Source organism: Microcebus murinus, chromosome 20, assembly GCF_040939455.1.
Source record: "Microcebus murinus isolate Inina chromosome 20, M.murinus_Inina_mat1.0, whole genome shotgun sequence".
Taxonomy (NCBI): domain Eukaryota; kingdom Metazoa; phylum Chordata; class Mammalia; order Primates; family Cheirogaleidae; genus Microcebus; species Microcebus murinus.
The window spans coordinates 26,058,186-26,083,062 of NC_134123.1; the positions used below are offsets into that span (position 1 = coordinate 26,058,186).

The 24,877-nt window shown below is 35.9% G+C and overlaps 1 protein-coding gene across 1 annotated transcript in view; it reads left to right on the forward strand.

Annotated features, from left to right (window-relative positions):
* The window catches only part of CNTNAP4 (contactin associated protein family member 4), a 239,678-nt gene that overhangs the window by 162,345 nt on the left and 52,456 nt on the right, over nt 1–24,877 (forward strand). Inside the window, exons 12-15 of the mRNA XM_012772535.3 lie at nt 1,570–1,689; nt 11,806–12,003; nt 14,660–14,816; nt 17,801–17,928. Coding sequence (XP_012627989.3) covers nt 1,570–1,689; nt 11,806–12,003; nt 14,660–14,816; nt 17,801–17,928 — 603 coding nt within the window. The remainder of the gene's footprint in view (nt 1–1,569; nt 1,690–11,805; nt 12,004–14,659; nt 14,817–17,800; nt 17,929–24,877) is intronic.

Below are 24,877 nucleotides of genomic sequence, written 5' to 3' on the forward strand. Positions count from 1 at the left end.
AGCTATTAAATATGCTTTAATTGACTACTTATTCATTTTTAATTGTTATCAATGAATGGATCTAAATATAAACCAAACAACTCTGAGGAAAAAAATTAGATAATAAATTAAGTTACTTTCATCTGGGGCTCACACTATGATCCAATAATTGAGTCAATTTATTAGGTTCTTGAGCGAGCAGTCCAAATGGAGCTGAAGATTTTCTGTCCACAACCCTTCCTAGAAATGGGGCCAGAATGACAGACCTGTTATAGTGGAGGGGTGGAGATGGGGTCTTTTAAAGGGTTTTATTAGGAAATAACATATTAAACAGTCATGTCATAAAAATTCAAGCAATATGCATAAAGCAGAAGTCCTTCCATTATCCTCCTCCAATCCTGTATCTTTTCCATTACCAATACCCATTTCAAGGCATTTATGGACACGTGTATAAGCATAGAGAAATCTGTAAAGTAACTATTATTACATGCCCCTTTCAATGCACAAAATGCAAGTGTTACTGGAAAACAATCCATGCTTGCATTTCCATCTATGCAGTGTGTAATAGAAACAAAATAAAACCATCAGACTGTGGAAAAGTAGAGAAGTAAATTTATATGATTACTTGAAATTTTGTAACATTGAACAAAGGAACCACATTATTTCATGTTGTCTAAACACTCATTAACATAATTTTCAAAACTAAAATAGATTTAGGGAAGAATATGCAGGAGATGGTTTATTTCTCATTTCATAGTACAAAAGGCTTAATGAAAGTCATCAGTATATTTGGCCAAGTGTTCAATGAGAGTTGTGCATTATACACAGGTGTTAATATCAAACCTTGTACATGGCAAATGTATAATTGTATAATGAAAACATCCAATTATGGATCAAAACACATTGAGACTACTTGAGGGCATATTTCATGTAAATATTTTTTTCTGCTTTGAATTTTAATTATCTTGAATTCTCATTACAGAGCATTAGAGAAAGTTTCTTTTCTAAATTACTTTAAAAATAATTGATGGGAAGGTTTGTGAATCATATTTGTTTTATGAAAAAAATTTTCTGTGAGAAAGGAGTATAGTTACAACATTATTTAAAGTGTTTCTCTTCCATAATTATTGGATAACAATAGATTATTTAACGAGGTTACCCTATTGTGCTTCATATGTTAGGTTACTACAAGGTGATATTAGAATTACAAATTCCAAAATGGATGTCACAAGACAAGTCATCACTTTATAAGAGTCTTAATATTTAAACACCTATCCTCTTTTTCTTTGTTCTTCCTAATGTAAAAATAAGCTAAATTTTCATTTTGACCAAGCAATTTTATTTTCCTTTAGTGATAAAAAGGTCATGAAATACAGCCTCATTCTCCATTTTTTCTATAGAATCAGTTTCACCTATATTAATTTTTTAAAAAGAATGAGTTTTGTTTTGAAGTAAGTTTTGCCTTTTGTCCTGCTCAGTAATGTACATACTAAATTTCAAGACTTGGAGTATTTCGTGTCCAAATTAAAAGTTAAGAGATTAATCTCATACTATTTCATTAGTGATGATCCCTATTTTTTTTTTTTACAGCTATCTATGAGCAGTCATGTGAAGCCTATAAGCACAAAGGAAATACTTCAGGGTTTTACTATATAGATTCAGATGGAAGTGGTCCTCTGGGACCATTTCTTCTATATTGCAATATGACCGGTAAGTTAATCAACTTTTACTTAGTAGTTAACTTTGCATGAATGCTTTAAATACACAAAACTAAAATGAAATAAGTAGAAAGTCAGCCTAATTTGCAACTTGGTTAAAATATATATTGTTCAGGAGAATTAAACATAAATCCTAAAAAAAAAAAGGTAAATGGTAATAATTTAAAATGTTACTTTTTATTCATGTGGTGTCTGTGTAAAACATCTAATAATGTTTCCTATTATATCCCAAAACAAAAGGATAGATTTTATTTCTCCGAGAAGATTAATACATGTGAAAGCTTTAAACTATACTTAATATTTACTTTTTTTAATGTCTGTAAATATAAAGTTTATTCTTGAATTCTTTACTTATATAAATTTACATAGAAATTAATAGTCATGGAAAATATTTTTGATTAAATTTGACATTCATTCATGATAAAAAAGAAAATTAAATAAGTTCCTAATAGAAGGAAATTTTCTTAATTTGATAAGAGTAGCCACAAAACAACCTACAGCATATATCACAGTTTATAGTGCAATAGTGAAAGCTTTTCGTCTGTTACTAGCATTAATATCACTCTGTTCATCATTGTATTGGAGATCCTAGCCAGTGCCATAAAGCAAGAGACAGAAATGAAAAATTAAGTATCGGGGGAGAGGGATCTAAGATTGTCCTTATTTGTAGATGACCAGGCTATATATTAAGAATATTCTAAAACAATCTACAGATAAACGATTAAAATTTAGGATTATCACTGCATACCAAATTAGTAGAAAATTAAGTTTACTTCTGGATAACAATTAGAATGTGACTTTTTAAAAGATTGTTTTTTCTGTAGCATCAAAAATCTCGAACACATTGTAATAAATCTAATGAAAGATATGTAAGGCTTCTATACAAGTAAGTGCAAAATGCTCTTTAGATAAACTAAAATGTAGAATGTTCATTGATTACAATATTTAATATTACATATTTTTACTTATTGCAAACTAGATAATGATTCAGTGCAAACCTAAATTAAGAGTTCAGCAGGGTGTTCGTAAATTGGTGTGATTTAGGGGGGACTTAAAACAGGCTAGCAGATTCTAAAACTTATGAACAAATATGAAGGAACAAGAAGAACCAAGTCAATCTTTGAAGAACAAATTGAAGGACTCAATTCCAACAAATACAGACATTATACTCCTAGGCTAATTAAAACAGTATGTAGGTTGACACAAAGATAAACAAATAGACCAACACAACAAAATAGAGATTCTATAAACAGACTTACTCATATGTGGATAACTGATTTATTGCCAAGGTAGTATTGATGTGTAGTGAAGGAAAGATGGTCTTCTCAACCGGTGCTGCTAGTGGAAATTGTACATAAATGTCAGTAAAAAGGAATATTGATCCCTTCCTCATCAAACACACAAAGAAAATGGATTCTAGATGAACTGTGCTGTCCAGTGTGGTAGCCACTAGCGACAAGTGCCTATTTACATTCTAATTTAATTAAAATTAATTATAAAATTAAGTGACTTTAAGTACATTTTAAAAATTCAAACAAATTTAAATGATTTAATCAAAATAAGATTAGATTAAGCGTTGACTTCTTCTGTTGACTGTCTCCCTGGCTACGTTGTAACTGTTCAACAGCCTCCTGTAGCCAGGAGGGGGCCTATTGATCATCACAGGTGTAGAAACTTTCCATCCTAGCAGAAATTACATTGAATAGTGCTGTGTTAGGAAGTCAAAGTTTTATGGAGCAAAACAAAAGGGAAAGGGCAATATTAAATTGAGGAAGGGGTTGTTGCAGAGGAAGATATGCTACTTAAAATCAAGTAGTGAATATCTGGGGACATAGTCTTCGAGGCAGAGGAAAGCAAGTGCTAAGTTTTGAGACAGGTGATTTTTCCAGGTGAGTTCAGAAAACAGCAACAGATCGAGGTAACTGGAGTGTGGTGAGCAGTAAGAGGGGAAAGCATCTAGTATGGGGAAACACATAGGGGAAGAATTATGGGGGTCTTACAACAATATTGTAAGCTCCTTTGATTTTACTCTGAATGAGATGAGAAGGCATTGGGGAGTTTTAAGCAATGGTGGGATGAAATCTGACTTTCCTTAATTAGATCACAATTGCTGTTGGGTTGGAAAATGCCTGTGCAGGAGCAGGAGTGGAAAGGAATTAGGATACTGTACATACTGTGTATCAGTGGTCCCCAACCTTTTTGGCACCAGGAACTGGTTTCACGGAAGACAATTTTTCCGCAGACTAGGTGGAGGAATGGTTTTGGGATGATTCAAGCACATTACATTTATTGCGCACTTTATTTCTATTATTATTATGTTATCACTTGCCACTCACTGAGAGGGTTTTGATATGAGTCTGCAAGCAATTGATTTATTATGGTCTCTGTGCAGTCAAACCTCTCCGCTAATGATAATCTGCATTTGCAGCCGCTCCCCAGCACTAGCATCACCGCCTCAGCCCCACCTCAGATCATCAGGTGTTAGCTTCTCATAAGGAATGTGCAACCCAGATCCCTCACATGCACAGTTCACAGTAGGGTTCCCACTCCTATGAGAGTCTAATGCCACTGATCTGACAGGAGGTGGAGCTCAGGCAGTGATGCTAGTGATGGGGAGTGACTGTAAATATAGATGAAGCTCCACTCACCTCCTACTATGTGGCCCGGTTCCTAACAGGCCACGGACTGGTACCAATCCACAGCCCAGGGGTTGGGGACCACAGCTGTATATGATAGGAGTTAAGAGACCTGTTAAGAGACCATTTTAAGTAATGCAAGAATCCAAGAATGAGCTGATCTGGTGGCTTCTTGCCCCAGATAATAGCAATGTAGATGGGGGAAGGAGGTTATATTTGTTCACTGAATACCTTGAGGTGTGAGAAAACAAAAAGGGACCAAAAATAACACCATAGTTTTGATTCTGATAATTAGATATCTCTTAGTTGATAAATATCTCTAGTTTTTGAAGCTTTAACACACACACACATACACATTATTTTCAGGAGCTATGTTCTATAAAGTAACCAGGAACACTGGATTAGCAAATGCTGAACCATCGCTCCGAGGGGGAAATACAGTAAGATTAGTTTCCTGCAAGCCTCTAGTCACAACATTCTCACCAACCATTCAATACATAATCTTGTTTTATGTGTGTTTCAGATTAAAGACACCTTATTTAATACATAGTGTTGATTCATTAACATTGAACTCAGGGCCATCAGCAGTGTAATTCATGCTTGAACAAAGCTTATTTAATGCTTGTGTTTCCTTTATAAGGCACCTTGCATGCAGCCTTCTGCACTTAGGAACACTAGACAACACTTCAGCACTACCCCAGGTTGCCATTTTAGACAGCAGCATTACCAAGGAATACACAAAAATGCAAAATATGTGGCACTTAATAGATCACAAATAGGACACATTTACAGTATGAGAACTGAAACAAGGAGACAGTGTCCCCTCTTTCAACTTTAACTGGCTATGTGTATGTTAGGCAATCCAAATTTTTGCTGCTCTGTACATGTTCACAAATGACTGCAAAAGCACTGAGGTTACAAATAAATTTTAGCAAGTAGGCAAATTCACAAATAATGAGGATCTGAAAGTGATACCGCCCACCCAGGTTCATTGCCTGCTGCTCAAGAGGAAGCCAATACACCGAGACAGCAGGTGTTGCAGCAGAGAAAGAGTTTAATTCCATATAGCTCTAAGCAGGGAGATGGGGGGAATTTCTTAAATCTGCCTCCCCTAGAATTTGGGAGGCAGGGTTTATATGGATAGTTTGGTGGGCAAAAGATTAGGCAATTAGGTTTGCTAATTGGCTAGGTTGGAGCAAAATTATAGGAGTGTAGAAATCATGCTTTAGTTCCTGGGGTCACAATTCCAGTTGAGTCAGTTTCTTCGTATGGGTGGCTGGTCTGGGTGGGTCAGCCAATCCACTGGAACACAGGGCCTGGAAGATATCTCAGAAAAATTGCCTTTAGGTTTCAAAAGGTGATTTTATCTATGGAGAAAGTTTAGAATCAGTATGACCATCAGCTGTGTGACTTCAGAGTCATAATTACAGAGAAGCAAACAAGGGAACAGTGACTAATTATCATTGTTTTTAGATGGGCCTGTGCCTTTGCAGAGTTTTAGGGTCCTTACCCCAGTTCTCGCCTTGCACTCATTTCTTAATTTGTAAAGGATAGTTTCAAAAGTAACAAATATCAACTATATATCTATCTGTATCATGTTTATTATGAATAATAATTCAATAATTTATAGTCCATATGTGTTTATCTAAATAATAGTGAAATTATCAATTTCATTTTATTGAATGCAATATTTTATTTCTATTATGTCAAAATTTACATTTTCATATTATATCACAACTTAATGTACCTTATTATGGCAGGTACATCTTTGATAAACAAATTCTATGGGAAAAAAGTTGTAGTCACATCTATCAGCAAACTGAAGTGTGTATCTGTGTGTGTGTGTATATATACATATATATGGATATAGGGAATGTGCTGATCATCACATTGATGTATGTATTGATCATCATACACAACACAGACACATATATAGGGAGGAGAGAGAGTGAGAACAAATCCCATATTTTAGGAACTAAGGTTGTGAGATGAGGTCAAACAGCTCCTAGATTCTAAAGGGGGGAAGAAAAGACACAAAAAAACAAGACTGGATCCCTGAATATCTAGTTTTACATAACATAAAATAAAAAATAAATAAAATAAGCCTGGAGTCACTGGAAACATTTAGAAGCTAAAAGTGCTTTAGTAAGATTATTTAAAAGTATTGATGAAAAAGAGGACATTCAGAAAATTTAAAACCACATGAATAGTAAGATGTTGAGGGCAGAGACACAGATACCAGAGATGGCTGAGTGTCTCCAGAACCTCTGGACTATTGGAACATATTCAAACAGAAGTGACAACCCCAGAGTATAACAACCCCAGTGAGAAATACGTGTTACAACTTGAAACTCTCCTTATTGATCTGGTTTTACAAATGAAGAAACCGAGACTCAGGGAGGTTAAGTGTAACAGGCTGAAAAATATCAGTAGGGACAGATCAACGCTAAAACCTTGGTCTCTTTTCTCACAGCCTGAATGTTTTTCCTCTGGACAGGTTACCTTCTATCAATGTCCCATTGCTTGCAAACAATGACATATCTTCTAGTTGTACAAATCAGATATTTCAATTGTAGAAATAAGACAAAATGTTGAATCAGTAACTTGCAAATATGTATCTTAAAAAAATCTAATTATCAGTGTAGAAGGTGTCAAATTATTTCACATGTATTAAAACACCTCTAAGAATTACAAGCTAAAAGATACTAACAAAAAAAAATTCTTTATTTTGAATCGATAATCTCCTAGCCCATGTTACAAACTGAAATTTCTTTGTAAACACATTATTCTAAATATAATATAAAATAATTAGTCAAGAAAAGATGAATCCCAGTGGCTGTCCCTTTGAGATGTATAGGGGCTGTTTTCTTCTACACTAAATTTATTGCTTTTTCTATAATGAAATAGTTTCATGTTCAGGAGTTTTCTCATTATCATACATTGCATTGTAAGGACGATTATTGCAGAGGGGGGAAATTGATGAGCTCCACAGCAGCGGCCTTCAAACTTTCTATGAATGAAACGCTATGAATTAAATGCACCCCTTCTAACTACCCCATTACCAAGACTCCTTCCTTGACTCAGTAAGTTTAGAGATCAAGGTTTGGATCCTTGCATAATTAACAAGCACATGATACAATTCTGAGATAGGTGCTTCTTGACCATTCCAGAAGGCTGGAGAGCATGAGACTTCTAATAGCTTAATTATTTTTATTTTAGAGATTTCAATAATAAAGCCTTTCCTGATAGCTATGAGGGTTAATAACTAACTGTTATTATCCAAAGGCAGCCTTCTTTGCATCAAGTTTTGCTCCAGAATTCTGTCTCCCCTTTCATCTCTCCTGCTTTCATTAACACAGCACTTCCAACCCTCAGCTCTCAAGCAGGAAGCAACACGAGCTTTGCGACTGCATTGCTTAAACAGCATGGTTTTTTTTTTTTTTTTTCTTTACACTGTTATCACACTAAAACCCAGCAGTCAGCCTGAGGTAAATCAAATCCTTAATTACTCAGTTGCTTTATTTACGATTCATATTATTACAAATGTCTTCAGGGAGAGACGCTGGTAGACCAAACTACCATCCAATGTTTTTAAACTTTGTGGATGTTTCTGCCTATTTCAGCCACCTCTTCTTACTCATTTCCCTGTCTCCCTACATTACTACTCTTTCTGTGTTTAGTAGGAGATAATTCTCAGCAAAGATAAACCATGACTCTCATGCAGATAGGACAATAAAAGCTAAAAGACACATTTTATAGATTGTATGTAATACATTATTAATGAAGAAATTGGTAAGCTGTTACAACCAGTTCAAAGGGGAATCCAAAGAACAAACGTATCTACACATCAGGAACACTGAAATAAATGTGCGTATGGAGGCAACGCTGGCTTCTTCTACAGTGCAGGAGGGAAAGCAATAGAACCTCTACTAGGTAGAAGTTGCTTGTCCATAGACAAGAATTATTTTTTTTTGTAGGAAAACGATGCGTTTATTTCTAAGCAAAGAAAAAACAAATCTGGCAACCTAGGCTAAAGAATGATTAAATAGGTCTTGGAAGGTAGAGACAGTGAATTGCTAGGAAGAGATTTAAAGGCTTATCTCACCCAGATGGATTTGCTTGCTTTCTAAGAGTAATAAAAACCTAAGGACTTGTACTTTCTCTCCTCTAAAGAAAATTTGTGACATTCGAGAGCCAAAATCTCTCTCTCACTCAATGGAGGGGAGGAAGAGAGAATGTGGTAGCTACTCTCTATAAGGCCAAGCCTCATAATTTTAAGGAACTCTAGGATGCACAGGTACATCTAGCACTCACTACATCAGCACATGGAAAATTGGGGTGTGAAGATTCTTTGTCAGTAAATGGTGCCTGCCCCAGAGGTCTTCTGTGTCTGATATTATATATAGATATATATGTAGATGGATAGATAGATACATAGATAGATATAATCTGTATATGTGGCAAGATAACTTATTAACTTGCAAGTAGGGTAACATCTCAGACCCTTCCCAGTTTTAGACTTAACAGTATTTTTCAATCCTATTAAGTACCTAAAATTTCCAGAGTTATAAAACAGCTCAAGGGCAATCAGTGAAAATTTCAGAGCCACCACAGAATCAGAATCAGAATCAGATAACCTGGAAAGTTGTGCTTTAATCTAGACAATGCATTATTTTTATTCATTCATTTATTTGTTTATTCCCTCCTTTCTTCAACAAATATCTTCTTCTGCCTGTTGTTGTACCAAGCCCATGCGCTATGTGCTGGAAATACTCTTAGCAGGTCAGAAACTATTCTACTGTTCTCATAGAGCTTATAGACTAGTGGGCTTACAGACTGCCCTGCAATAAAATAAATAACAAAATATCAAGTCACAAATTGTGATGAAGTATATCTGTGTTTTTCATGGTTCTTATTTCTAAACGGGTGTGTGTAGAAACCTCAGATAACACAATCATGTCTGAAAGAACAGAGGCTCTAAACTGAGAATTTTCAGAGATTTTCCGATTAATCAGGCACATGAGATTTGGAATCTGGCTGCTGAGACACCCATTTCCATTGCTCACAGTCTGTTGTGATGAGTTCATCGCGTCTGCTTTGTCCTGGCAATCTAGATGGTTTGATAAGTGTGGCATCTGTTTAATGTCATACCTTGTAGTGCTCTTTATTGGAAAATAAAATCACTTCCAGGAGCTATCATAACATTGAAATATTTTAGAATTCCAAAATCTCCATAATTGTGTGAGCTGCCCTTTAAGGACTGTCATGCACTATGGCCTTGAATCTGTTATAACACCTTTAAAAACCTTTTGGATCATGTGTTAATTGTGACCCAGGGGATGCTACACTATAGGGAAGTCATTCTCAGTGTGATTCCAAAGGCAAAGAGACAAAGGCTTCAAGCAGGTTTATTGTTGGGCTCTCTTGGCAGCTACTCAGCCAGAGTTAAGCTTCTTCCCACATGCCATTGATTTACCACAAGAGAAGGTGAATAGTTTTGCTCAACAATAAAAGCAGAGTCCAACAGTGTGGCAAGGGTGACAGATTTGCCTGGTTAATATCTTTAAATTTCCAATAGCCAAGGTTGCGTTGGCTAAAATGATAGAATTTCACACCTACTAGATTGCCTAGTTCTGCCAATTTATTTTCCAAATTTGGAAAAGGAGGCTCAAATTTTACCTGACTTTCCTAAGGGCACAAGATCCGTGCCAGATCTGCCACTCACATCTCCTCATGGCCTCAACACGATACTCCTGGGCACGCATAATTAATTTCATTAGCTTGTAGAGCAAGTTCTCTTTGAATCTCCTGAAATGCAAGGGAAAGGGATAAAATTAACAGCTATTGTTTCCCAGAAAAATAATAATCCGCATATGCAAGGCAATAAGGCTGTCATGCTTGTCCTGCCTCAGCCTGCCTCTCTGTTCCAGACTCTGATGACTGGGAGAGAGGGTTTGAAATGAAATTGTTTCAAAGTATATCTCCTTATCTTGTTAGATTGTTGATCCATGTGAAGATGTTAGGTAAAAGGAGGGGGAGAAATTCTACCAACCATTATGGTTTTCCTCCAATTTAGAATATTACTCTGTAACACAGAAGAGATATGTGACTTAACAGCACATATGTAGTGGAGTTTTGATAACTTCCAATCTGTTTATTACCTATTAAATCAGAGGCCTTTTGGTAAATCTGTTCTTGTGCCTGCATATATCACAGTACATATAGTATAGAGTCTATTGCTGGGAAAGTCAAAGGATAAATACACTATGCCTATTTTCTGTTGTAAACATTGTGAGCTTTTTATTTCATCTAAGTAATTTCCATAATCAGTATGATGGAAATGCTTACAGAAACTCAGGTGTGATAGCTCCAGTAGATACTCAAAGATATTTTGTTTTTGTGTTAATTGAGTTGCTGATGCTGTGTCAGATGTGTTCCATTCAAAAGGGCAACTTCCTTGGCTGGGCGCCATGGCTCATGCCTGTAATCCTAGCACTATGGAAGGCCGAGGCAGGCAGATTGCTCGAGGTCAGGAGTTCGAAACCAGCCTGAGCAAGAGCGAGACCCCGTCTCTACCATAAATCAAAAGAAATTAATTGGCCAACTAATATATATATAGAAAAAATTAGCCGGGCATGGTGGCGCATGCCTGTAGTCCCAGCTACTTGGGAGGCTGAGGCAGGAGGATTGCTTGAGCCCAGGAGTTTGAGGTTGCTGTGAGCAAGGCTGGTGCCATGGCACTCACTCTAGCCTGGGCAACAAAGTGAGTCTCTGTCTCAGAAAAAAAAAGGGCAACTTCCTAACTTCCTATAGATCACATGATACCAAAATGAATATTTCATATTTGATTTAAAAAGAAATATAAGTATATTCATAATTAAATATTAACTAAAGAGAGATATATACTGGCTATAATATTTTGCCTTTTTCCTGGTAACACGAATAATTTCTAAGAGTAAAAAAGTCATTTCTTCTATTATGTAATATAAAATTTTTCACTAATTCTGATATGTACATTTTTTCATAACATAACCACTAAATTCTGGGTGTGTCAATAATCATGTTTTACAATTATAATAGACAGCACTTCTTTCTTGGAGAAAAAATAACAATAATGCATCTTTAAAAAGATAGAATATCAGATTCAATGAAATGAAATATATCACAAAAATTTAACAATTAGATTTCCTATTTTTTAAATCATAAATATTATCTGGCTAAATTTTATGAAGAAGTAAAATAAAATCACTGTAAATGCATGGCAGTAGTAAACATTTATTTCAGAGAAAAGAACCACTATCCTGTAACTTTAAAATTTTAAGAATCCATTTGTGCTGATTCTACCTCAGAGAGGTTTGATGAGTAGAAAAATTTGACTCAGATAAAAGGTGATTTTGATTTTCTTTATTTATTTTAACTTTTGCAGAGTAGTGATGGTCTCCTCTCTTTCTTCCCCCATTTCTGCATACAAGAAACTGCATGGACCATCATACAACACAACGGCTCCGACTTGACAAGGGTCAGAAATACTAATCCAGAGAACCCATATGCTGGGTTTTTCGAGTACGTGGCCAGCATGGAGCAACTCCAGGCCACTATTAACCGTGCAGAGCACTGTGAACAGGAGTTTACTTACTACTGCAAGAGGTCACGGCTTGGCAATAAGCAAGGTAAGTAAACTGGGGCACCTGTCACATTGCGCACGTCGCATGGAGCAGTTAGCCTGCTCCTGAGGTTTTAATTCTGCCGAGGTGCTGGCATGTAGCCACTGAGGGTGTATGATCCTTGTGTACTTAGCAAACATGTCACAGTCTGGAAGTCACAGAGATACTTTTGCCTGAAGAAAAGAACAAGGTCAATTTACATGGAGCTTTACTCAAAGCCTTGATTACTTTTAAACTGTCTTCTTGGCCCTGATTAGGCACAGCAGAGGCTTTCTTTAGATACTCAGAGAATGCTCAGTGTTTATCTCTTATACAGGGCAAGTGACACAGAAGGTTTATTTTATCACGAAAAACAGCCAATAAACATATGACTTTGTGTTTTGAGAGTGACTGTTCCGTTTGACTCCTTTTCGTGGATGGTTGACAACCTCCGGGTATAACCGAAAATTAGAAAACTCTTCTAGAAATGCACTTGATTTAGTAGCTCAAATAGGAATCAGAAAACTGTCTTAACTCTTTCTTTTATTCTACTATTAATTAACCAGTCTGCTTCTGGAGTCTGATTTTGGTTTTATGTTTTCTTCCTCTAGAACATTTCATTATGCCAGAGTATCTCAGACCCCACCCTTTCTGCCTTAAATAGGCTTTCGTGACCTGATTCTAGGAGTTACAGCAAGAGCTTTCCATCTGCCTTCCCAGCTTGCCATCTCTTCATGTCTTCTAACTATCCAATAGAAAATCCGAAATATTAAAATTTAGGAAGAAAACTAACCTTTAAGAAACACTGTTTCCATCACAACACTATTCTATTTAAGAAGTTCTACTGCCTTTCTGTTGTTTGTCTGTCCAATACAGACTTCTGCCTGGGTCCCAGAACCGTGTATTCTGGATCCACCCTGCCTATGCAACCTTCCTCTCATTCCTTAGCACACTGTCTTCTAGCGGTGACATTTAGGTGTATTTGTCTTTACTTAATAGGGAAGATCCTAAGACGTCCGCACCATAAAGCCACTTTGTTAATGTTCACTCCGGCTTGTTGTCCTAAGAGGGGCTGGCATTTCAGATAGAATGACAAGAATTTAAAAAGAAATGTGCTTCTTATAGCAACATCGTATGTCATATGGATTATCCACAAACACGTTGAACTGTTGGTCTAACATTGGAAACTTTCACTTTTAATTATGCATCTCTTTACTCTCCACCCACTCAATACAACCTGATTGATTTCTCCCCTATGCCCAAGTGCCATCCCTTCCCCCTTTCCTTTTTTTCAGGTGTTCTCATTCAGCCTTTTACCCCTTCAATACCATCTTGCTCAAATCTTGTCTCCCCCTGAAACCTCAATCCTATCTGCGAATGAGGATCAGACAGTTGTAGTGCAGAGAGCATAGTATTTACAGGTGGAGAGAGAGCTAAGTTCAAGTTTCAAGACTCTCATTTACTAGGTACCTATACAACTTAGCTAGATGAATCTTTGATTCGTGAAATGGATGAGTGGATGAATGATGACTCTTAATCTTTGTTTTCTCTTCTCTGAAATGGAACCAATAATGCCAACCTCACATGAGTGCAGGGGTGATGGGGTGGAATGACACATTCGAAGTACATAAAATGGGCCCCTCTCGTCTGGGAGAGAGGTTGTCAGCGTTAACAGTAGAGAGGTTGACAGTAAGATAAAATGCACATTGGCATTTATAAGCAAGGGGGAAAATAGTAGAAGCCGCAGATTCTTAGTCGGGCTAATGGTTACAACTTAAAAGTTTGAAAGTCAACAGAAAAAATCATCAAGTATCTTTAGGAGCTGACGGATTTGATGTTGCTTACTTATGTTCTTCTCATTCCCAGATTCTCGAATGACTACAATTTTTCCTTTCTGTACCCTTTCTCCCCCCAAGACAGATTGCCTACATTCCTCACCCCCTTTTCTGAAAATTCCCACCTAGACATTCTGTCTGTTCTTTGCTTTAGTTCCTTGGCATCATGTTTAGTCTTAACTCCAGGAGGAGCTGGTAGCTGAACGTTTATTGTACAAAGAGATGCATTTGCTGAAGAATTTTTTTTTCTGAGTGTAGTATTTGCTTCAGGCATAAAGATCTTTCATCGTTATTTCTGTAGTCTACAAATAAATAGCCAAACCATTAAATGGAAGAGAAAATACATACATCCAAATAAATCTTAAATCATGACAAGGGAGTGCCATACCATATCTAATATTTAATACATAGCTCATATATTTTTAGACAACAAACATATTGAGATAAATCAGTGGCTTTACATAATCTATAATGTTTTAAAAGACATTCCATGATTTCATGTCAATTTTGCTAGGGTATATTAGTTACTGTGGTTGATATTTTGATGCCGACTTGTTTCAAAATTATTTTTAAAGAAATTATATATATGAACTTCTCTCAATTCATTTTTTACTGTCATGACTACATTAAATAGGAACTGCTGGTTTCTTTTTGACCCAAAGAACAATGTATCAATCATTTAAACCTAAGTACTAAAATTTTTTTTTTTTTAAAAATCCTTTCTTGGGGAAATGCCATTAATTATAATGTTTAGTGTATTCTTACATCAAATCAATCTTTCTCCTTTTATTCTTTTTAACGATTTTGGAAGAAAGCAAATGTCAACATTTCTCACCTCTGTCTTTCAGATGGCGCCCCTCTGAGTTGGTGGATTGGAAGAACCAATGAAACGCAGACTTATTGGGGAGGTCCTTTGCCTGATTCTCAAAAATGTACTTGCGGATTAGAGGGGAACTGTATTGATTCTCAATATTACTGCAATTGCGATGCTGACCGGAATGAATGGTGATTTTCATATGATTTCTTTATACAAGACAAAGGTTTTTTCTAAAAATCAATCACTCAACGTATGTATAGCTAGGCAGATACTGAACAAGTTAGTGCAATGAAGAAATTAGATAAAGGTATATTTTGATGAAACATGGTAAGACTTAAGATCAGTGCCTTTCTGAGGGTTTTTGTTTCTGTGATGGGCTATAAGGCATGTACATTTACTTTTGTAATACAATGAAATAGAGGAATCTGTTACATGGGAAGTCAGTTATTCTTTTTAAAATTATATTTAAGTAGGCATTCTGTTATTTTCAAAATGTATGTACAGCCAATTAAAAAAGCACACTTCAATAATATGCCTATAAAACCTTTAAACATGTAAACTTAGAATTTCCCACAATTATTTTAACTGCAGTCCTTTTATTTTTTTAAAAAAAGACAAACCATGCCACAAATATTAATAACTAATGTTCTCTGGATCATATTTCAAAAAAAGAAATCTATAACATTTTAGGAATTTGAAAATTGAATTTAAAATATTCTTCTAAGCAGAAATGAAGACGTTCTCCTTTATTGGAAAAGTTAATAAAAAATATTTATTGTATTTGAGACTAGAGTTGGCAGGTATATTGCTCTTATTTATTATCTGTAAAGTGAAAATATTTTAAAATATTTATATTCACATTTCAGCATAACATATGTATATGTTACATTGCTAAGCAACTGGACCTGCATGGAAAAATTACTTTAAAAATATTAATAGTCAATCTGGCTGTAAATATGAGTGATTTTATTATAGAATGCACATTAATTCCAGTGATCAATCTCCTGATTATTGAACTCACAATTTGAATTTGATAATATTTATTTACTTGGCATATATCAATAGTATGTTTTATACACATGCTTATATATTTATATAAAGACTATTTATATAAAGACAGAGAGAGAGAGAGACTCTTTTAGAGTACCCTAGAAGGAGGAATCTATATAGAGTAGTGTGGAGTTATGATTGCATTTTTAGTGTTAGATGCTTGGTACGAAGAATATTGTCTCTCTTACTCAAACTCTCATTTTTCAAAATTTCTACTCCTTTTAGAAGGCACTCTTTCATTCTTACTACCTTTACAAAATATGCCTACACAGAAATATTTTTTAGAATGTGAATAATATGCCAATTAATCATCCTTAACAAAGAAATTAATCTAATCAGCAATAACTCTCTAATGGCTCCATAACATATTGTTGCTTAAAAATAAGTTTAAAAATAAGATTTTCAAACTTCTCATATTAAATTCTGCTTATGGCGAAGTAGCTTGCGTGGAACTAACCCTTTTAAGAAAATGTTTGTAAACCCAGGAAAATATTGTACAAACAGCTACTTGAAGTAAGTGGAGAGTACAAAATGTAGGCAGAAACTACCAGGATTAGGGACCTTTAACCTCTGAAAGAAGAGAATCCAAATGGGTGAGATATAATATATTAATACTCTTTTTCCCTTGAGGACATAGGTCATACGCCATGGCATGCCTAGAATTCAAAAGGAATACTAGATTTTTTTTCTTTTCTTTTCTTTTTTTTTTTTTTGGTTTAAGGTAACAGAAGACAGAGTTTGGAGGTGCTAGAATAACTGGACATTCAGGGAGAAAGGGAATTCCCAGTAAAGACAAGCCATCAAGGGGGGATCCACTATATAAACTTTCCTCAGATCCTCAGCTGACCCTTGAACTGCACATGCAAAGGGAAGATTTCTAGGACCCAAGCAGAGAGCTACAGTTGGAAAACTGGACAAGCTATACAGTGTCTATTGCCAGAGGAGAGACAGAATTTGGAGTTTAAGAATCGTTAATTGAGCTAAGCTTTGCATGACAGAAGAGCCATGTGCTTACAGCAAAGGCTATGTCCCAGAACTGAGAGATTGGATGAAAACTAAGAGCAAAACTGACATAGGCCCATCCTACTGATATAAAACTAAGCATAGACAATTTATTGTGATACAGGTGTGATTTAACTGCCTGTAAAAATAAAAGGAAATCTTCAGAGAACAACAAAATCCCAAATCTTTACAATGTATTATCTATATTATTTAGCATATTATAACAATTACTGAACATTCCAAAAAAGAGTAAACTCTGATCTAAAGTCAAGAATTTAAAAGCAGTTATTACAAAGAAATCCTGGGGCAATACTATTTGAATTAGCAGGCCCAGTTGAATGCTCAGATCTTCAGGAAGAAATTAATATCACTGGAAATTGTAAATATGTTGGTAAATATAAAAGATAGTGTTTAAAGTCTTCCCTTAATTAGAAAATAAAAGTCACTGTTTAATTGTAGGGTGACGTTTTTAACACATAGATTTAAAATATTACAACAATAGCACAAAGAACAAGTATGTGTGTGTTTATGGGGGGTGGTATTAAATAAATTATCCCATAGCAGGCTTCTGACATTTTATATTGTTATATAACATAAAATCTAAATAGACTGTGATAAATTAAGGATGCATTTCATAATCTATAAAGCAAAGATTAAGATATAATAAACAAAGATATAACTAAAGAGTGAATAGAGAAATTAAAATTAAATATAGAAAAAAATGGAATAAACCAAGAGGAGGCAGCAAAGTAGGAGCAGCAGTACAAGAAATCATATGGAGAAAAAAAAGAAACAAATAACAAAGTGGTAGACCTAAAACTACAATATGCTAAATGTTAATGGATTAACCAACCATTCCAGTCAAAAGGTAGAAAACGGTCAACTGAGTTAAAACATTTCCAGCTATATTTTAATTTTAACATATGCTATATTTTTATATTCTCTATTATATATTTTCTACAAGAGATGTTAAAATGTTACCATGTTTTTGTGTATTCTGATGAGTGGTTAGATCATTACTCTTTTGTGTGTGCAAATTCAGTTCAGAACATCTTGGTTTTGAAATGCAATAAGAACTATCAATAATTTTAAAAATCTTTTCGTTGTTACTGTTTTTTAGGACCAACGACACTGGATTGCTGTCTTATAAAGAACATCTGCCAGTAACTAAGATAGTGATTACAGACACAGGCCGACCACATTCAGAAGCAGCTTATAAACTGGGGCCTCTACTCTGCCGGGGAGACAGTAAGTGCTCACAGTGTGTTGTAAACATGTTTGAGAAAAGTACCGTCACTTAAGCACCATGTTTTTGTCACATAATAATTAGTCAGCCTTCTACTGTGGAAACTCACAAGTAAGGTCTGAAATATTCTTCCAGTCAGTCAACAAATAAGTTCCTCTATGAAGTGCAAAGCTATGATGGCAAACCCGGTTAAGATTCTGAGAGAAATAAACTAGTGGGTGTTGCAATATGATTAGTTCGTAAGTACATTTCCGCATTCCTAAATTTCTACGTGCCATTGTCCATATAGGAAAGCCTCAATGCTATACAAAATTATTTATAATTTGTGTGAATTTTGTACTGTTACACCACTCCAGGATTGGTCACTGGTACCTTATTTAGTTTGTTTGGTGAGGTCATGTCTTCTTGGATGTTCTTGATGCTTGTGGATGTTCATTGATGTCTGGGCATTGAAGAGTTTTGTATTTATTTTAATCTTCACAGTCTGGGCTTATTATTCAGAAGGCTTTCCAGGTATTCAAAAGGAATCGAGTGTTGTAATCTAAGTCTTTGGTCACTGCAGATGTATCAGCACTTGGGGGTGTCCCAAGCCCAATAATGCTGTGACTCTTGCAGACTCCCAGTGGTACCACCATAGTGGACTTGGGTAAGATGCAGGAGAATTCCCTGGATTACCGGGCAAAGGCTCTCACTCTCTTCCTTCACTCTGTGCTGCGCTGCTGGAGTTGGAAGAGGAGTGACGTGGACACTCTCTCGTGGCCACCATAGCTGGGACTGTGCCAGGTCACACCTGAAGCCAGCCCAGTCTCACCCAAAGCCCTGGTGACTGTAGCCTGGCTACCTCTAATTAAAGCCCAAGGGCTTTTTAGTCAGCAGGTGGTGAATCCTGCCAGGACTGGGTGCTTCTCTTCAGGGCAGCGTGTTTCCTTCTGGCCCCTGATGGATCCAGAAATGCCATCCAGGAACTAAGTTCTGGACTTAAGGGTTTGCTTAGTACTTTATTTTGCCATGGCTGAGTAGGTACCCAAGTTGCAACATCAAGTCCTCTGAACTCTTCCCTTTCTTTTCCCCAAGTGGAAGAAGATTGTCCCTGAGCTGCAGTGCCTGGGGTTGGGGGAGGGGTGACACAGGCACTCACTTGGCTGCCACTGCTGGTGTCTCACTGGGTCATGTGCACCCCAAGTCCACAGTCTCCAAGCCAGCACAGCTGCAGGAATTGCTCAAGGACTGCAGCCTTTGTGGCCTTACTGCCTTAACAATTTATTCCAGGCTCCAGACTCCTTTTTGTCAGGCAGTGGTGAGGCTAGCTGGGTTTCAGGGCGGTGGATTTCCCTCTGAATGGGCTGGTCCAAATGCTCCCTCTGTGAGCACTGACAGAATTCTGCCCTGTGCTGTGTTCCCCTGTGACTGGGCAGCCCCGAGTTCCAATGCAAAGTCCCACAATCACTTTACCATCCCTCCATCGGGCACACAGATTCTCTCTCCGTATGGTGCAGTGGTGCCTTACTGCCAGGAGATCGGGGAGGGGTGGTGTAGGCAATATAAGACTGTCTTTTCTGGCCTGTTGAGGGCCTCTTTCCTTTACATTATGTTAAAACTAGGTACTTAAATCACTCACCTGATTTTTGGTTCTTCTGAAGGTGCCTCCTTGCATGTATAGTTGTTGAATTTGGTGTTTGTTCAGAGGGACCATTGCTGGAGGTTTCTATTCTACCCCCTTGCTCTGCCCTTTCTACTCAATTTCAAATTTTAATCATTTTTTTCAGTTTGGGTGTGTGTGTATGTGTGTGTGTGTGTTTACTTTAAATCAATGGAACATGCTGTTTTGTATATTCAATGTATTAATACTCTAGACCAGAATTTTATATATGTGTGTGTATGTTTATATATATACATATATATGTATGTTTTCAGCAAGGAAGGAGCATATATATCCATCCATAGATTGTTAACCTCTGTGAAAACAGGTTAAAGACAAATGCATTAATTATGTATACTTTTAGCATTTCTAGAACCTGAAATGGAAATAGAAGAATTATTTGTTTACATTGAAAGCATACCCTAAAATAAAATTTTATTCTAGGGGCCCAAAAGAAGAAGAGAGAATCTGACAATTCAGTGGATTTATAGAGATACATAACGGAAGTTGCTTAGTTAAAAAGCAAAGATGATACTGGCTTACAAAAAATTATATATACATTGTAAAAAACTGCCTGCCATTATACCCACCATCTCTGATGCGTATCATCTCCACTTCCTGTTCTGCCCATAAGCTTTACACAATTGCGTGAAGATGACATAGGATGTTTCATGGAGAGAAAAACTACACACAAAGAGATGAGGTTGTAAACTCAGGATGCATCCAGGGAAGTGTAATGATTTTTCATGGCTGTGGCAAAGTTGCCGTACACATCACATGCACCTTTCACTGCTTGCTCTGATCTTAACCCTGCAGGGACCCAGGCTGGCTTTCTCTGTCTTCTTTATTCCATGAGCCATAATCCCAGGGAATCGGTCTGTATTGACTGAGTTCACTACCAACTCTTTTTCTTAGAATTTCTTTCTCCAAAACTTCCTGCCGTCATCTTAAGCACACAACAACGTCATTTTACTTAGAGCAGTGACTGTCCATTCAAGATGTTCTTGCTTCCCGGTGGACATTTGGCAATATATGGAGACATTTTTGGTTGTCACATTGTAGGGGGCAGGGTGCTACTGACATCTAGGGAGGGAGGCCAGGGATGCTGGAAAGCATCCTACAATACATGAAATGGCCCTCCACAACAAAGAATTATCTGGCCCAAAATGTCAATAGTGCTGAGGCTGAGAAACTAGAGCATTGAACTGTTGTGATAATGGGAATAAGGAGAAGGGCAGCAGCATTAGCAATAAGAGTTTACAGATAGTTGCAAGTTTAGAGACCTGCTAATTAATCTCTGACTTATTAATGAAACAGTAATTGGGTAATTGGTCTTCTTGCCTCCTAGGCCTATTTTTAGGGTTGAGGCTAATCCTCGCATGACGTTGTAAAGACTATTTTCTGCATGAAGAGCTCTTTTTGATTTTCTCATTCAGAAGAGTAATGGCTTCAGAACAACAAATATCCCTTTTCCCTATGTGGGAAATTTATACCCCTGAAGGTGCAATGCTCAAGGCACTTCTATTTTCTTTCCAAGTGAGGAACACTGGGAAGATATAGGGCTCAAAGATATAGGATCATGCACAGTGGGCCTTACAAGCAGAGAAAGGTATGTGGCTGTTACTCTGAAGGCATCAGGACTGGGCATTGAATCATGTAAGGCTGAGAAATAACTTAATTCTCAGGATTCAGGTGAAAGCCTGGAGGTCAGTTATAACGAAAAAACAAAAACAAAAACCCAGTAAAGTGACCTTTGAGGTAAAACAAGGAAAAATCATGAGGGCTTGAACTAGACAATGGTTGGCATGGAGCTTGAAGAAGGGGATTAACTGGAGGGGTAAGTTCAATGTGATTTAGATGTCAAGTTGAGAGTTAAAGGCTGGAGGATGGTCTCCAGCTTTCTGATTTGAATAAAACCATTAGCGCCACTCATTGAGGTAAGATATTTAAACATTTTCTTTGAACAGAAAAATGAAAATGTGAGACTAAAAGAAAATAGTATTTTCACTTTCTCACACAAACTGGAGATGTTGGAATTTCGTATCTAGCCATGTTTCCCAGGGGAGAAGACAAAAGTTTTGAGAAAGCAAGACAAATAAAAAATGAGCATGAGACCTGTTGGTACCAGACATGATCCTACCATTAATTAATTGATGTCGTCTTTTTCCAAATTTTTATTTTAACTTTGTTTTTACATGGGTGAGTCTGAAATTTCATGTTACTGCCGCTATTATTCTTGATGTCAGAAGTCATAAATAACGTCATTAGGTGCTTTATCAAAAGTACAACGGATATGAATGATACAGCTGCCTTGGAAAGTTTGTGCTGCAGTCATAAAACTTAGTAAATATTGTTATCCTTAATTAATTCGTTCACTTATGAACATGGAAATAAATGTTTTGGATAGATATGTGAAAAGTAAGTAACAGAGCTCAAGATCCTATTTATGAAAAAAAAAACTAACCAAACTAGGAACTAAAGAGAACTTCCTCAATGTTATAAAGGGTATCTATGAAAATTTGTTAGCTAATATCATACTGAATAGTCAAAGACTTAAATGCTTTCCCTCTAAGTTCAGGATCAAGGCAAGAAGGTCTGTTCTCACTACTGGTCCTCGTACATGTAGTAAATCCAGAAAAGGAATTCAAGGAATATAGATCAGAAAGGAAGATATAAACATCTTTTTTTACAGATAGCATAATTTTCTAGGTAGAACATCCCCCAAAATTTATTTTTAAAAAGTGAGTGTATCAAGGTCATGGTATACAACATTAATATATAAGAGTAAATAATTTCTATATGCTAATAATGAAAAATTATAAATTGAAATTTTGAAAGTACCTTTTACAGTAGCTCCAACAATATGAAATACTTTAGTGTAAATATAACAAAATTACACATATTAATGAGAAAACATTAAAGAAGAATTAAAAGAATATACTCATGGTTTAAAAGCTTAATATTAAGATATGGATTTTCTCTGAATCAATGTATACATTGAATGCAATCCCAATCAAAACCCAGCAGGATTTTGGGGGGGATAGAAATTGTCAAGCTTATTCTAAAATGTATATGGAAAAGAAAAGAAGATAGAATAGCTAAAAATATTTTGAAAAATAAAAACAAAGTTTGAGATGTAATACCTGATTTTAACACTCCTAATATTATAAAATGACAGTTATTCAAGGCAGTGTGGTATTGACGTCAAGGTAAACAGATGAATGGAAAAGAATAGAGAGTCCAGAAATAGACTTCTTTAAAAGCTTCTGCTTTTAAAATGACACCATCAAGAAAACTAAAAGAAAACCCTATATTGGGAGAAAATATTTTCAAAATACATGTCTTATAAAGACTAGTATACAGAATATATAAAGAACTCTCTCAGCACAATAATAAAAAAATCAATTAACAAATGGGCAAAAGATTTGCACATGCACTTCATCAGAGAAAATGTGTGGATTTCAACTAAGCACACAGAAAGATCCTTAACATCCTTGTTCAGTAGGACAATGAAAAATAATATCTCAATGAGGTGCCAATATATAACTGTTAGAATGGCTAAAATTTTTTTTAAAAGTAATAATAATAACAAAAAACTAACTGAAAGGGCTAGTGAGGATTCAGAACAACTGGAACCCTCACACATTACTCCTGCAAATGAAAAATGGCACACACCACTTTGGAAAATATTTTTTGAGAGCTTCTTAGAATATTAAACACACATTTACCATATGACCCAACAGCCCCCCTCTTAGGATTTTATCCAAGAGAAATGAAAAACCTGTATGCAAATGTTCATATTAACTTTATTTATAGTCTTCTAAAACTGAAAACCACCATCAACTAGTGAATCGGTACACATTTCATTTTACTGTGGTGTGCCCGCAATACACAATGGAATATTACTGAGCAATAAAAAGGAAGACGCTATTGATAAATGCAGGAACATTGAGGAGTCTCATTTACATTATGCTAAATGCAAGAAGTCAGACTCAAAAGGCTACATGCTTTGGATGATTCAATTTCTAAGATACTCTGGAAAAGCCAAAACCGTAGGAACAGAAGAAGGATCTCTGTTACAAGGGCTTCAAGGTGAGAGGAATTTTTCAAACGGGCACAAGGAAACTTGTCAAGTGAAAGAAGTGTTCTGTATCTCGAGCATGGTGGTGATTTTATAGCTTCATGCATTTGTCAAAATTCCTGGAGTTAACATAAAAATGGCTCAATTTTATTCTAAGTAAATTATCAGAAATCATTAATATATTTTAATGAATAATAAGAAATCATTATGTATGACTCAATACATCTGACTGAAAAACAAACCAAAAAACCCCAAAACTAAATAATAGTATGAATAACTACAGTTGCTTAATTTTAAAATTCGAAATAAAAAGATACCAGAAGTAAACTCATAGAACAGTAAAGGTTTCAGTTGCATGGATAGTTTCCGGTTCTCCAGGACATTTCCAGAAGCATGCTGAATATGTTTCTAACTTATATGAACTTTAGAAACTTTAGATAAAGGGTCAAAGGAAAGAATCAAGGGAAAACATCTGGGTTTACCAGTTATCAGAAAGGTTATTAGTAGGAGGAGTCACTATATATTTTGCTATCTACTCAGTCTTCCAGGAGCAGCAGGAAGATCTTTATTTTATGTATATTTTTTATTTTTTATTCTGCAAAACATATTTTTTATTTATTCATACCATCAACAAACAGTTAAAATGAAATACTCTTTTTAAAGGATAGAATCACTATAATCTCAACAAATATCATGTATCTAAAAATCAATCACACACACTAAAAAAGTATATAAGGCTTTTATGGAGAATATTAAAAAGTCTGAAAAGGCATTCGCTTTTTTGGCCATATAATTAGCTTATAATTAATACATATTGGATGTAATGGAACCTCCCAAATTTTTCTTAAATGTAAACCATTATCACATACTCTTTCCTATTTTAGGTATGTTATCCAAGGACATTAAGTTCTCTGCGTCATTAAATATATATTTACCCGGTATCTAAATTACAGACTGTCTCCGGTCTAAAAGCAGCCACTAATATAGTATTAGTCATTCCTATCTCTGTAAGATCAAAAGTCATCTAGACCAACAATTCCTCTTCTTTAGCATGCATTAAAATTGCCTGGTGATAACACAGATTTTTGCACCTTATCCTGGAGATTCTGATTCAGGGGGTGTGGGAAGGAGTATTTCCAACACATTTCCAGATGCTGCTGGTGGTCTGTGAACCACTCTGTGGGGCCTACCCTATGCCAGTGTGGCTCACAGGTGGTGCTGGTGTGGAAAT